At 39.6% G+C, this 15,269-nt stretch overlaps 1 protein-coding gene across 2 annotated transcripts in view; it reads left to right on the top strand.

Annotated features, from left to right (window-relative positions):
• The window catches only part of DDX10 (DEAD-box helicase 10), a 193,139-nt gene that overhangs the window by 171,167 nt on the left and 6,703 nt on the right, over positions 1–15,269 (top strand). For both annotated transcript variants that reach the window (XM_087757197.1, XM_087757196.1), the window contains one exon: positions 8,117–8,250. In XM_087757197.1, the coding sequence (XP_087613323.1) occupies positions 8,117–8,250 (134 nt within the window). The remainder of the gene's footprint in view (positions 1–8,116; positions 8,251–15,269) is intronic.

Raw genomic sequence — 15,269 nt, 5'->3', positions numbered from 1 at the left:
TCACTGTTATTGCCCACTTGCTTATTTTTCAAACACCGCTTTGATATTTTTTTTGGCCTCAGCTTTTCCTCACACTTAACAAAAGCTGCTGGTGGATGGCTGCCAGTCTACCTCAGAAGCATTTTCAATTTCTTCATCCAGGATCCCCTTTGCAGCAACGCCTGTGGAAATACAAGAGGGCAGGTCTCCTGCTGTGTCATGCCCATTGCTCATAATCTTCCTGGGCAGCTTGCTTCCTTGGCCTTCATCAGGCTGTATTCGTCTGTTCTCTCGTCCCTTCTACTTAACCCTTACGCTCTTTGGGCCAGGAGTTGTCTTTTGCTAAATTTTGTATAAAGGGATTCATGGTTTGGGAAGGTGGATTCGACAACAACACAAAAATGAATAATAAATGACTCTGCATTCATCAGTCAGGCGCTTTCTGATTTACTGGTTACTTGTTTGCATATTTGAATAAATGTGAATCTGTTGCTGCTGATACATAGATCCTGAATGAAGGCAGACAAGGTCTTATTCTCACAGCAAGCAGTTGAGTCAGTGCCATGAGCAGCAATGCTACTTCTGGGTTTCTTTTCCTCACTTCTGTATGTAGAAGCACCAGTAGCAGTTAAATAAGTTTCACTGTGAGGAATTAATTTGATTCATATTTTTCTCCCTGTAAATGTGCTATTTAACATACATATTTTGTACAAGCGTTTAGAGTACGTGACTTAAGCAGTACCTCGAAAACATGAAAGTCTTGTTGTAGGACAAGTGCTTAATGCCAATGTTTCTGTTTCTCGTGTACTGAATACATATCAGTTGTTTCAAGAAAGAGCAGAACTAACCAGTTTACAGAATTACGTGACTTACAAGGTTTCCATTCTGATTATTTCATGTCAGTGCTGCTGTTGATCTGTCCATTCTTGAAAAATGCATGTCACTAAGCAAAGAGTGGTCTTTGCTCCCAGTCTCCGCTGTGAGTAGTGGTGGCGGTGGGACACCTCTGCTGCATCACGGCAGAGGATGCAGTCTCTTCAGGCCTGTTCAAAAGCACCAGAAAACGATAAGAGAAAATTCTCTTGTGTAGGCACCATCTCTGTGGACACATGCTGAGGTTCCCTGGAGAACACTGATGTGTTGAAATGTTTGAACACAGAGACTACTTTGGAGAATTGCTTTCTGTATTTGAGCTGACAGCCGTGACTGCTATGAACCTAAAGTGGAGAGAAAGGAGTGTAAAGAGACAGTCCAAGAATTACGTGTGGAAAATATAAGTTTAAAAACAGTGTTCTGCAGTGTGGTTTTCTGGGTTTTTTTGGGAGGGCTTTAGACTTTTGGACGTGACTGTTGGCATGTTTAATTCTCCCAGACCTTTTTACTAATTTTTTTTAATAAGGCACAGCAAATAAAACCCAATATTTTTTCCTGTACTACTTGCTCACTTGCAACCAAATTGATACCCAACAACCTAGCATTAGAAAGATTTTAAAATAAAAATTGTTTAGACTTTTGTGGTTTGAAGCCTTTGCATTATTAAGTGCTTTAAATCAATTTTGTTTCAGACAGGGATTTAGTGTGCGTGGTAGCATCTCTGTCTGGCTGCTGCCATGGAGGCACGGGAACCTATATACTTTGCCAGAGATGAAGCTACTACTCTGTTAACTTAAATGCCAGAGACTTTGTTTATGGTACTAAAGATCCTGGGTTTGATCTTTTATGGCAAATAAAACAACCATGTACTCATGCCCATATTTCATTACCCTGGAAGTATTAGCTTGTACTCCTGTGAAATCTGTGTACAAGCAATCTCTAAAATCAAGAGTACATGCAGTAGGTTAAACTCTTCTGTTTGTCAAAATTTATTATATTCCAGTATATATTTTGCTTCCGGTGCTACCCATCTTTTAAATTGTATTTTCATGTCTGTAGCATGAATTATATGTAAGTTAACAGTATAGTTGTTTTATCCTCACCTTTCCCACCAGAATTATATTAGTCTGCCCTTTAGTTAAAATCACATGGATAATTGTGGCTAGTAGCAACCTGAAAAATCCAGTCTTAACAAAAAGTATTCCATGTGTCTTATAAGAGAAAATTAAAAAAATGAAAAGCATAAGGTCTAGTTGTGAGATGTACCCATTACAATTCAAATGCAGATAAGAGCAAATACATTAAAAAAAAAAGTTTCTGAGTAGATTTAGAAGTTCTCAGCATTTCTTTTTGAGATAGATGAGTTTGTAATTGTAAATTTACCAAATTATATTATCTTTCTGTATATGCATTCATTATGTTGCTATTAATTCTGACATGGACTATAAGTACTTTGTAGAGATCAAGTCTACAGATAAAACATATACTTACTACTATGAAAACGACAAAAGCTTTACTAATATAAAAAAGCCAGAAGTGAATGTGTGGAAATTTCTATGATTTTTGTGTTTTCAATGGTTCTGAACCGTGCTTGTGACAGGAGCCATTTCCAGCACAAATTGCTTTGCTATAGTTACACAGCAAAGATTTGTACATCGGTATATATGCATCGGTGTGTGCTAGTTTGGAACACAGGCTTACCCAGTCACTGACCATAAAATGTGGGGCATTTAGGAATGCCAAGAAAGAAAATTAAGTATTTTCATGTACGTTGAGACCCCTGGTAAAAGCAAGATTCTGCTGGCTAACCTAGACTAATTGTATTTTTTAAGATGTCAAATTGATTCATAGAATAGAATCATAGAATGGTTTGGGCTGGAAGGGACCTTAACGATCATCTAACTCCAGCGCCACTGCCATGGGCAGGGATGCCACCCACTAGACCAGGTTGCTCAGGGCCCCATCCAACCTGGCCTTGAACACTTCCAGGGATGGGACATCCACAACCTCTCTGGGCAACCTGTTCCAGTGCCTCACCACCCTCAGAGTAAAGAATTTTTTCCTAATAGTTGACCTAAATCTCCCCTCTTTCAGTTTGAAACTGTTCCCCCTTATCCTATCACTATCTGCCCTTATGAAGAGTCTCTCCCCCTCTTTTATGTAAGCCCCCTTTAAGTATTGGAAGGCCACTATAAGGTCTCCCCGGAGCCTGCAAGAGGCTGAACAACCAGCCTCCAGGCTGAACAACCCCATCTCTCTCAGCCTGTCTTCATAGCAGAGGTGCTCCAGCCCTCTGATCGTCTTTGTGGCTCTCCTCTGGATCCGTTCTAAAAGGTCCACATCTTTCTTGTGCTGAGGGCTCCAGAGCTGGACGCAGTACTGCAGGTGGGGTCTCACGAGGGCAGAGTAGAGGGGGAGAATCACCTCCCTCGACCTGCTGCCCACGCCTGTTCTGATGCAGCCCAGGATACGGTTGCTTAAAAAGAACTAAAGAATGACTGGATGAAATTGAACCTGGGTGTAACTGCTAGTGATTGGGATGGGTGAGTGCTTTGAAGATGAACATAAGAGTTATTTCTGTCCTTTCTACTGAAAACCAAGAATGATATTCTATGAAGTGGTGTGAAAACCAGGAGTTATGGCTTCAGAGCCTGAAAATCAGTTAGATCATCTTAGTGCAAAGACTATGTCTGTCTAACTAACCTGCAACCTTGCTTTCTCCAATTTTTGCTTACCAGCCTTTCTGGCCAGACCCATGGAACATGGCCAGTCCGTCTGAAACAGTTGACCCTGTTTGTGTCCACATCATCTCCTTTCTGTGGTGTGCCTTGAACACATCTGTGCGCTTCAGACCAAGAGAACAGAAAGTCCTGCGACAGCAACCTGTTCTCTACTGTTCCCACCCTTCTGTATGTCACTTCCTACTTATCCATAAGAAGAAACAAGCCTAGGAGGAGTGTCAAAACCAATTGTGGAATGGATGTGTATGTCACCTGTTAGAATTAATGTTCAGTGTTGATGCAGATGACAAAGGGTAGACAGCAATGGGAAGAAAGCTCACATGACTTGTTCACAGTTCATGAAGGTTAACCTTAAACGCCCCTGCACACATCTTAGAAATGTGGTTGAAAGGTGGCCTTTCCCCTCTTAGCTTGCAAGATCCTTCCCTCAGTGGAAATGATGCTTTCTGTGTTTGGATTTGAAGGCTATTGATGAACATTAGATGGTAGGGAGTGTAGTTGTCCAATTTTGGCATGGTTTAGGCAGCTCTTTGTATGTCAGATCAGCACTTGGTTCGCTCCACTAGCTCCCAGTCAGTTTTCAGTATCGTGTAAGGCTTTGGTCTTGATCTTCAAAGCAACTGTTGGATCAAACACCCCAGCTACATCAAAGGCTGTATTTCTATTTGTGAACTGCCAGAATAGCTGTATTCCTCTGGGGCAATGTAGATGATGAAATGTCAGAGCAACCATGCATCAGCTGAGGACACAGTGTTGGGGGTTGGGGGTACAGGCTATCAAAAAAAAAAAAACCCAAACCCCAAACCTGTGAAGCGATCAGGTGAATCCAGACTAAGATGTTTTAAAGGAAATGCTGCAAAACCTCTCTGTGAATGTGTTCCATCATAAACATGATGCAGAAACAACTCCCATTTTTATCTGAAAAATAATTGTCAAAAAGAAGAAAATTAATAAAATTTGGAATGCTGTCAGATCATGAAAGGGATTATATTTTTAAATATCCTTTTATATGAGCCATAATATACTAAATTTTTAAAAGTTGTAGGGTAATGTCCTAGCAGTATTTAAAGCTTACCTTTTGTTAGCATTAAAATCACAAACACCACTTACTGGGAAAGGCCGTATTATTAGCAAAAGCTAAAGGGTGGCATAGCTGAAAAGGAACTGAATATTGTGTAAGTATGACTGTTGATAGACTCAAATTAAGTCTGATCAATTTCTAAACAATCCTTAAAGGTTTTGTTTTTAGCTGACCAGAAATATTCCCCCACTGTGCTGTATAAAGTACTATGGACAGAATCGATAGTGCCAAAACAATTCTTTCTCCCCCTTCAACCTGGTTGCTAGGAACTGATAAATTGCTTAGAGTTGAACATAAAAATTGCAACTCCAGACAATTTAATTGGATAAAAAAATAACTACCTATTAAATTAGATATAAATTAAATACCATAATAAATATGTATTCTGTAAAATAAATCTTGGAAAATGCAACATTTTTTTATGTATGTACAGTTTTCCTGGTATGTTTTTTCAGTTCTGCCTTTTTATCTTATGGTAGTAGATAATTTTCACCTGAGTGCCTGGTAGAAATGAGACATCATTCTGCTCTTTTGAACATTTCAGTCCCTTGAGTGTCTGTTTTCTTAAAAAGGTACATCAATTTCTTCATTTTAAGCTTCTCTTAGCTTGCCTAACATGTTTACCTGAGCTTCACCAGCCATTCAGCCTTCTTTACTTGTAACAAAGACAACTAGAAGTTGAATTGGAGGTATTCTGTCGAGAAGCAGGACAAAAGCTCTAGAGGAACGTGCCCTCTTTGCCTTATCTGGTGTGTGTTTCCAAAATGACTACAGTAAGGTAGAGGGTGATCGTTGGTACAGTGTGGACGGTTGAAGGCAATGAGGTTTCCAAAACCTCCAGCACAGAAATTTTGCTGAATTTTTCTAAAATGTTGAGTTTGCATAAGAATAATTTTCTTATGCCTCAGAGGGAGACTATGTGAATGCAGAAATGTTTTCATCTGAATGCCGTGTTCAAACTGAAAGTCTTTGTGCAGTTTCTATGGAACTAGATTGCAAAATACATGGGCCAGCCTGTCTGGTATAAAAAAAGAGAGAGCTTGTAACCCCTGAGCAGAATGAAAATAGCAAGGTGGGTGCCACTGAATCGTGTTCTCCTGACCGGCCTGATTTGATGTCTGAATGGATTTCCTTCCACAGCTGAACTTTGTAATAAATACATGCTCCAAAGCACATTGTTGCTAACCTGAGATGTAAACTGCAGGTGGTAAAAACCTATTCTTCCGTTAATCTCTTTGATAGCGATTGCCTTAGGAAGGATCTAATCCTGAGTCTGTAAATTGCAGCCTATTTGTATCTGAAGAATTTTTACAACTGTTATCTGGAGCTATTATTTGACTTTTTTTCTCCACCTCTTGTGGCGAGTATTGCGAAGTTAAGTCACAAGATTTCTTCTTCCTACTGGCTGACATAAATTTGAAGCAAGATGGGAAAAATAATGAGTTTCTGTTGTTCAGCTGTGGATGATGAATGTTTGTGTTCAAGTTCTTAACAATTTCAGGGTCTTACGAGTGTTTTAATGAATATGTAACAGGTGATACTCATAAGAAATATGACCTTATGATTCCTCATGAATTAGAGGCATCTTTGCCAATTATTTCTTTTGCTATAGTAAGCATTACCTTGCACACATCTCTGCAGATTTTCTGCTGGAAAAAATGAATATGAGTGTGTAACAAACCAAAGGTTTGATCTCTGTATGTGTAATTGTCTTATGTGTGCATATATAAATGACAAGAAAATAGTTTTCTGTTGAATTAGTAGTGCTCTGTAATATTGTACTAAAAATGAACCAGAAGATATTTTTTTGTAAGCAAAAAATACTTCAAAAAAAAAGAAACAAAACAAAACCAACTTTGTTGTGAAGCAGCACCTGAAGTTCCCAGTAATCAACATGCTTTTCAATCAGTGGTTGCGTTACCTTAGGCAGTTTACAGTGCTGCTGAGTCTGACGATGCTTTTAGTGATTTTATACGCCTAGCTATACAATTTCCTTTACTGGTATTTCAAAATAGTCAAGAACAAAATGTGTTTTTAGTATGTTCTTCTTCTGCCTTCTGATTGCAAATCTGGCTTTTATCCCTTTCTTCTGCTTGCTTTCAGTGCACTGCAGAAGTGTCACTGGACAAGCAGTGAGGGACTCTTGCAGTGGTGACTAATCTTACCCTTCACCAGCTCATGTCCTTTCACTCCCTCAGTATGCAGATATAAAACGGACCTTTGGTATAGTTTTTGTTTGGTTTTGTTGTTGTTTTGGTTTTTAGTTTTTTTGTTTGGTTGGTTGGTTGGTTTTTTTCATGTATTTTTATTGCGATGAGGTGTGTGCACATAAGGACAGTGTTCTTTTAAAACCTGGAGATAGATGGAAATGGTGAAAAATCAGAACAAAAATGAACTTAAAATGTTTAGTGATGTGAAGTTATTTGTAGAATGAAGGATCATTTAAATGAGTACTGTTTTGGAAACTCAGCTGTGTGCATGTTGATTAGATATATAAACAAAAGGTAGCGATGTCTTTAATTATAGTTTCTTTGCATTTGGTTTTGCTTTTCAGCATAAATATGCATGGATCTAGGGTTCACGTTGCTCAGAAGTGTCCGTAAGCTTTTTGTTTGCTTTCTTCGTGCCTGTAAGCAAAAATTTACAAAAGTGGTGCCATCAGTTCAGGACTGCGTGGAGCAGAACCTATATTTGCAAAAGCAGTCAGCTTTATTATATTATCCACGACTTTTATGGAGCAGCATCTCCTATGTCCTCTTTGTTAAGGAATTAGTGAGGCGTTCCCGCACCCTGGGGAAACTTGCCAACGCCAGCAGCCCATCCCGAGATGTGCTGCGGGGATGGGGGGAAGCTGAGGCCCAGAGAGGAGAGATGAGAGGGTCTGGGAGGAAGCCTGAAGAACATCCATCACTTGTGGTGGATGGCTGAAACTCCCTTAGAGCAGTTAATTCAGCTTAAGCAGGATTTTGATTTTTAACTGCAAGGACACCTGGATGAGTTTTAAATCAGAGTATTTAATGAAATGCACTTTACAGCAGTGATTAATGTGTCCACAAGCACATATCTCTTTGCCAGTCTGTTTCTGAGAGACGGTGAAGCTTCATATTACTTAAACACTTGCTCTCAGATGGCTGTTGATCATTTGCTGCCCAAATCTCTCTTAGATTTGGTAGATTTAAGATGACGATACTGGGAAGGTAGAATTTGAATGTAAATCCTTGTGCTTCCTTTTTGATTAATATTTCTTCAACCTTTAACAAACGGCCTTGGAGGAGAGCACTGGTGATGACAGAAACGATTCCGTTTTCCTGGCTACAATAGTGGTGGCCTTTGACTGTGGTTGAGGGCAATGGTTTTTTTACAGCATCCCGATTAATGGGGTTGTGGCGAGTAACATGGACTTGTTTGTTTGTCTTGTAACCCTCCATTTGTCACCTGTCAGGCTGAAGAGGAAACAGTGGCCTTTCTTGATCACAGTGGAAGTGAAGAAGAGTTTGATCCAAGTACTCTTCCAGATCCTGATAAATTCAAAGATTCTGATGAAGAGCAGGATTCAGAAAGCGAAGACAGCTATAGGTACGTACACATCTTCCGCATTCATTTTGAAATATTCATGTTTTTTAGAAACTGTTCTGTTTAGATGTTAGGAACTCATTTTACAGTCATCCTCTTGCTCCCAGGAGTTAGTATTTAAGTTTGTTTGTGAGGTAGGTGCTGAACAGAAATCTGTGCTAAAGCTACTATTTCCTTTTGTGAAGCTATATGAGAAAGATTTTTGAGTCAGTGTTGAAGGGATCTTGGTGAGGCTGTTCCACATGCAAAAATCTTTTCTAATTCCCTGTGTTTAGAAATACGTTTCTCTACCGTCACATTACATGTTCTGTTTGAAAGGAAAAACGTAGAAATCATTTGAGGATTTGGATGAGCCCTCTGTACCTGTGCTATTAAATAAATTTGTGCACAGTGAAACTTGATAAGTTTCACGATTCTGTGTTGCTCAGACTCTTCAACACTACAAATGAAGTGGAATCTGAGTTAGAAGTAAATATATAGTAAAATTAACAACGTTAAACTTTTCTTCTTGATTTAAAACAGTGTTTTTAATTATATAAACCAGAAGATTTTGTTTCTTGTAGTTTAGCAAAAAAGCATAGGGTGGGGATGAGGATCTGTAGATGATGGCAACATACTGCATTTCTTCATCACATCCTGCAGGAGTTCTGGGGGACACTGCGTGAAGTCCTGTGTAGTTTTTGTCGTTGGCCTCACCGCAACAAGAAATCCATCTGTGTGGTTCTGACAAACAGCCTATTGTGTAACAGATTCAGAAACATGATCTTAATGCTTAAATGGGAGTATAGATCTTTATTTTGCTCTCTTCTAGATGTCTAGGTTCACAAGTCTCTTGCTTTTCACATCTGAATCATCTAAATCCTAGTGGCTGAATTGTCCCTAGCCCCGTGTCACTGCATGTTGTGGGGGCAGTATGTAGGACTGGGTGTTGGGGGATGGATTTAAAGACTAGATAGTCTGAGGTTAACAGACTGGTGACCAGGTCCCTTGTAGCCCATTCACCAGTGTGTTGGTCAATAGAACTCACAAGGATGGGGGAAATGCATTGCTTTTTCTGAGCAGCAGTAAATTGCTCCTTCTTTGTGTAAGGGGGAGAAAGAGAGTAACTATAAGTCAATTATAGTTCCTTCTGGTTTTTCACTTCCCTAAGCTGATTCAGTATCTCCACTTCGTGTAAAATGAATGAAAAAGCTGTGTAAAATGTCAATACAGCTTCCTAAAAACAAGCAGAAAATGAGACCCATCATTCTTAAACAAGATTGTTTCAGTTCCTTCTGTATGTATGACTGCTTGACTCTGCCTATCAGCTTTTGGTGGGGGAAGCAGCATAATTTGTTAAAGTTCTCTTTTAATGAAGTTTAAGATTCGGTATTTATTGGGGAGGGCTATATAAGAAGATTTGTAGGTTGTTTTTCACATGTTACTAGAGTTGAAATATATCTGTCCATATTTGATAAATGCATCCTCTAGTGGTATTGGTATATTGCTTGTAGTGGAACCAGGTTAATATGATACAACTTTACTGTCAGCTTCCTCGAGGTAACTTCAGTAATATGGTTAATATGGTCTTTTTTATATATGAGATTCTGATGAGTAAAACCTGGATACAAGGCAGCGATTTGAGCTAGAGGATCCTGTAAACCACCATTTTGTTGGAAGAGGCCATCTCTGTTCGGTCTAATATTAACTATGAGACAAGGACCAGAAGAAAAGTGTATTTAGCAGTTCTGCATTTATGTAGGACAGTAATGGAGGTGCCAAGAGAAGTATTTCACGATACTAATGCTTCTCCATCTGGGACCATAGCAGTGCTAGTTCTGTCATTTCGCCTTTGAGAGCAAATTCTGACCTGTCTTCTGTAGTAATGCTTTGCTGCAGGTAACAAAGTAGAGAGGGAATCTTGATAGTTACTGGTAGTTTGTTTCTTGGAAGGTGTAAACCCAAGAGTTTATTGAGAAAGTCTGAAGTAAAGCTTTGGTAAGTGGTTAGAGACTGAGAAACACTTGTCTTGTTTATTGGTGTATATGTTGCTGCTGAAGGACAGATTCCTGGAATCCATTGAGCTGATGGACAACTGAGCTGGTGGGAAGGAGTTACCAGCAACCAAGTATAGGAAACCTAGTGCCACAACACTACCTATTAAATATTTAATTACTTCAGGCATTTCCTAATTACTGCTAAAATGTTGCATACTTCCTGGAGGAAAAAGGTAGTGGTTTAGTGCAGCATTTCATAAACAAGATTTTGCGTTATTTCAGCTTGTAGCCTTAGGTAGGCTTAGCTAGGCTTAGCTACCTTGACAATACAATGTTTTGTAGCATAACTACTTAATTTTGAAAAAGTTATGAGGTCAGTCAGTTTAAAATTGGAAATTTTTTCTAGTTTACTTTCAGTATCATTAAGTAACTATTTATCTAGGGGAGATCACTTCTGTCTTTTTTATGTATTCATACATCACTTTTTGTATTGATCCTTTCCCCAAAGATGTCAGCTAGACTCAAGATTAGCTAAGCTTTAAGAATAAAAGTTGACAGAGATGGACGGATTTTGGCAGTGGTAATCAGTGCAGATTTTTGTGGAATCTGTGGCTAATCTGGCCCCCTGGAGTCAGAGTGTCTGCTCTCAAGGAGAGCTAAGGCTCAAAGAAGATCTTGGTCATTTCCCCTTCCTATGAAGTAGATTGGAGAAGAAAGAACATACAAAAAAGGAAAACAGGAATTTAGTAATAATTTCTGACAAAGTATTTTCCTCAGCAAATTTCAAAACACTTTACAAAGGAGGTCAGTATGATTTTTGTAGGCAACAATGTTGAGTCACATAGTAACCTGTCCCAAGATCATGGCACTGACACGGGTCTGGGAATAAAAATCAGGCACCCAGAGGGCCCATGAGGGCTCCGTCCACTAGGCAGATAGCATTCCCTTTGAAACTACAACTAATCACATGTGGTAACTGATTTTTTAAAATATTTTTCTTGTTTTCAGTATGCTGGGTTCACACATGTAGATTTAATACCATGTAGACACAGTTTAATCATTTGTGGTTTTCCATTTTATTGGACTTGTCCTTACTTGAGTTACTTTTTCAAAGAATATTTTCTTGGAACTTTGATGTCTACAGTATTTCAGTTATCCCAAGGAGATTAGTCTTGAATGTTATTTGGGCTGAAGAGATTAACTTTGAGCACAAAAAATACACTATATATATATATATATATGATTTAACTGGAGCTGAGATATGGATATTTTTCTGCCACGTATTAAGGCTTGTCAGGTATTAATTTACTGAGTGTACTTTAAGTATGTTGTTTGGACTATGTTTGGAGGTGACTTTAGAGCAAAGTGCAAGGTTAGAACATTTTTCATGGTACACTGCTGTCTACATTGTATCCGTGTATTTGACTTTTAAATGACTTCCTCCAAGGGGATTTTTAAAGGTTTTTTTTAAAGTTTTTAAAGTTGGGGTTTTTTATGATTTTTTCCATCTTTACACAATCAGACTGAATACTTTCTTGCTTTTCAGTCTTGTCTGTGTTTGCTGGAGGACTAGGGCAATGGATAGTAGATGTTTTCAGCCTTTGTTAAGAAGGTAAGAGGACTGAAATTTGGAAAGAAGTCAAATTGCTTCAGGTTCTTCTCCAGCATTTAAGCTGAATGGGAGTTAACAAGGACCCAAAGAGCAGTTTCAAACAGCTTAGCTAGACCTGACGTTAAGAGCTTTCTAGAAGAGGCCACGTCAGTTTAGACACTGTTCTGTTGGGAAGAGTACTACAGATAAACCTGCAACATCAAAGACCACAATTTTGAGTTTATTATCAGCAGCGATTTCCAGAAGCAGATAGCAGAGACAAGGGTGTTGTATTATAGCTGGGGACATGCCGGGAGTGCATTTGTCAGCCATTGCTAAGGACAGAAATTAAATTGAAGTGAGTGGTGCAAACAGCCAGGGTGGGTATGCAAAAGGACGAGGAGAGTGAAAAACTGTGGGATGCTCATGAGGGCAAGAGCAGTGGGAGACAATGTGCTGACAGATAGATTTGGAAGATGACAGGGTCCAGGACAAAATTACATTTCTAGGAGTGCCTGAAAGGAGCGTGTCAAAATTAAGAGCCATTGATGGCTCTGGTGTGCAGCACAGCATGTGGTGGTTAATCCTGTGCTGGCTTGGGCCTGCCTAGGGAACATCAGTCATGTCTTTACAGGCTAAATGGATTTGGCCATGGTGTGGGCTTAAGTACTGGCGCATGATTTTTCGTATTGTCCATAACTGCTGTGACTTCAGATGGTGCCAACTAGAGCTCTTCTGGGCAACGTCCCAGCATATTTTGGTGCGGTAGGACAGGCCAAGGACTGTTTCCAGTAGGCAATGTTGATGAAGCCACGTTTCTTTTAGATGTGTGTGGGTGAAAAATGTAGTGGTCTGTTCTCTAGCTCTGAAGTCAGCTTTGAGGCTCAGTGTAGGTATGTCTGGAGACTTGTGAGGTGCTCTGAGCACCCCTTAGGAGGCTTTTGTGAAAGCAGAAGCACAACTGAAAGAGGAAGATGCAGTGTAGGAAATTAATTTAGGGCTGAAAAAAGAGAAAATCAAGAAAAGCAAGAGAATTTGAATGACGAATAAGCATATCGGTAAAGGAAGGTGGTAGCTGAAGAGGCTGGCAGTGAGCATAAGGCCATGTAGAAGTAGTATTGATTTTGCATGAGGGAGGAAGGAGGTAGAGGGGATGTATGCATGAAAGGACGAGGGAGGATGATGGGGATCTGGTGGGTCAAGAATAACAAATATGAGAACAGGCAAGAAGTCTTGCTGCCAGTGGGAAGGAGCGGTTTCTGTTAAATCAACACTCATGCCTTGTGCACCTCTCTTAGAGCTGTCACTGAATTGTATGATGAGTTGCTCTTGGGGCTGGGAAATACTGACCTAAAGATTTTAACAAAAATCAGCCGAGAGTAGCACACAGTGAAATTAGGCTTTGAGATTAGAAAATAGAACTATATTCTGGTTTATATTTCAAAAATTCAGAGATTTTGCTCAAAGTGTTGGATTAAAATCAAAACATGTTGGGCTACATTAGCTGCTACTTGCAGTAAGGCTAAAAAATGCTTCTAAAAGGGATAATTCAAAGCAAGTATGTGAGACCTGGGGTATCTTCCTTCAACAGTCTAAAAATAGACCATCTGTCCATGGTTTAAGAAGTCAAAACCACTGTTAATCTTCCACCCAACCCTGCATTTTTTATTTTTAAATTGGGGAGCTATACAAATCATGAGTTAAACTTGCCTTTGAATAAAATTCCCTTCCAGCCATACCTCTACAAGCAGAGTAATTAATGACTCCAAGCATGTAATATGAGATTAATTTTTGTATATCTAGCAACATTCATCATATTTGGTTTAAGGCTATCAATGTAAATTGTTAATGAGGTGAAAAATTTAAGTGTATCGAATAGGCTGGAAGAAAAGCAGCTGGATTTATTAAATATTCATTTTGCAGTCAAATTGAGTTTCTGATATTTCTAATCCCTCAACCTCTTTAAATAAAAATGTTGAGAAAGAACAAAGTCACGATTGACCTTATCATTACTTTCTTTAAATCTTTAATAGGTGCTACTGATCGCATTAACTCTTAGATCAGCATGGAAAAGATCTTGGACATGAGGGGAAAGGAGAAATGTCTTAGTTCTGGTACTGTTTTGTTTGTGATCTCATGGCCAGTCACCAGCTGACAGGTGTGCAATTCAGGAGTCAGTGCTGCTTGGTTGTGTACATTGCTTTATTTATGAAAATCATGGGCAAATTGCAGTTTCTTATACCTTCTTCTTATACCAGGATGCTGATGTTGACCTGTAAGTTTTATGTGATTCTTGACGCAGTTGACATTACATTGTCTTTTTGATGATTCATCTGCAAATCGTGGTGCTCCCTCTAACGTGTTATTCACACCATATCAGTGACTTTGTGAAGGCCAGAACTTAATGTTGTGATGACCAGAAAAGCACTGTAAAACAGACATTGTAAAAGGTCTCTGTTTAAGGGCTTGATCATGCTGTTTAGCTGCACAACTGGACATTGAGACGTGGGATTGCAGTTGATGGAGATGTGATATTCTTATGCCATGGAAGTCTTTATAATAGTTCTAGCTCGCTATATGAAATGGATCTGCTGGTAGAATTTCCTAGTGAAGTTTGGTAACCTATGCCTGCAGGTCAGACTAGATCCTTCCTGTGGTGCCTGTAAACTTGTCAGCTACAGAAATTACAGGGAAGGGAAGGGGAAGGGGAAGGGGAAGGGGAAGGGGAAGGGGAAGGGGAAGGGGAAGGGGAAGGGGAAGGGGAAGGGGAAGGGGAAGGGGAAGGGGAAGGGGAAGGGGAAGGGGAAGGGGAAGGGGAAGGGGAAGGGGAAGGGGAAGGGGAAGGGGAAGGGGAAGGGGAAGGGGAAGGGGAAGGGAAGGGAAGGGAAGGGAAGGGAAAGGAAGAGAAAGGAAAGGAAGAGAAAGGAAAGGAAGAGAAAGGAAAGGAAAGGAAAGGAAAGGAAAGGAAAGGAAAGGAAGAGAAAGGAAAGGAAAGGAAGAGAAAGGAAAGGAAAGGAAAGGAAGAGAAAGGAAAGGAAAGGAAGAGAAAGGAAAGGAAAGGAAAGGAAGAGAAAGGAAAGGAAAGGAAAGGAAGAGAAAGGAAAGGAAGAGAAAGGAAAGGAAAGGAAAGGAAAGGAAGAGAAAGGAAAGGAAAGGAAAGGAAAGGAAAGGAAAGGAAAGGAAAGGAAGAGAAAGGAAAGGAAAGGAAGAGAAAGGAAAGGAAAGGAAAGGAAAGGAAGAGAAAGGAAAGGAAAGGAAGAGAAAGGAAAGGAAAGGAAGAGAAAGGAAAGGAAAGGAAAGGAAGAGAAAGGAAAGGAAAGGAAGAGAAAGGAAAGGAAAGGAAGAGAAAAGAGAAGAGAAGAGAAGAGAGAAAGGAAAAGAAAGGAAAAGAAATGTAGTGTCCACATCAGCAAGTGTCCACATGAATGAAGGACAAATGGGATGAGTATTTACTG

This window comes from Nipponia nippon, unplaced genomic scaffold (assembly GCF_047370975.1).
Source record: "Nipponia nippon isolate SJK-2023a ecotype South Korea unplaced genomic scaffold, ASM4737097v1 scaffold_2, whole genome shotgun sequence".
Taxonomy (NCBI): Eukaryota; Metazoa; Chordata; class Aves; order Pelecaniformes; family Threskiornithidae; genus Nipponia; species Nipponia nippon.
This window is presented reverse-complemented; position numbering and strand designations above follow the sequence as displayed.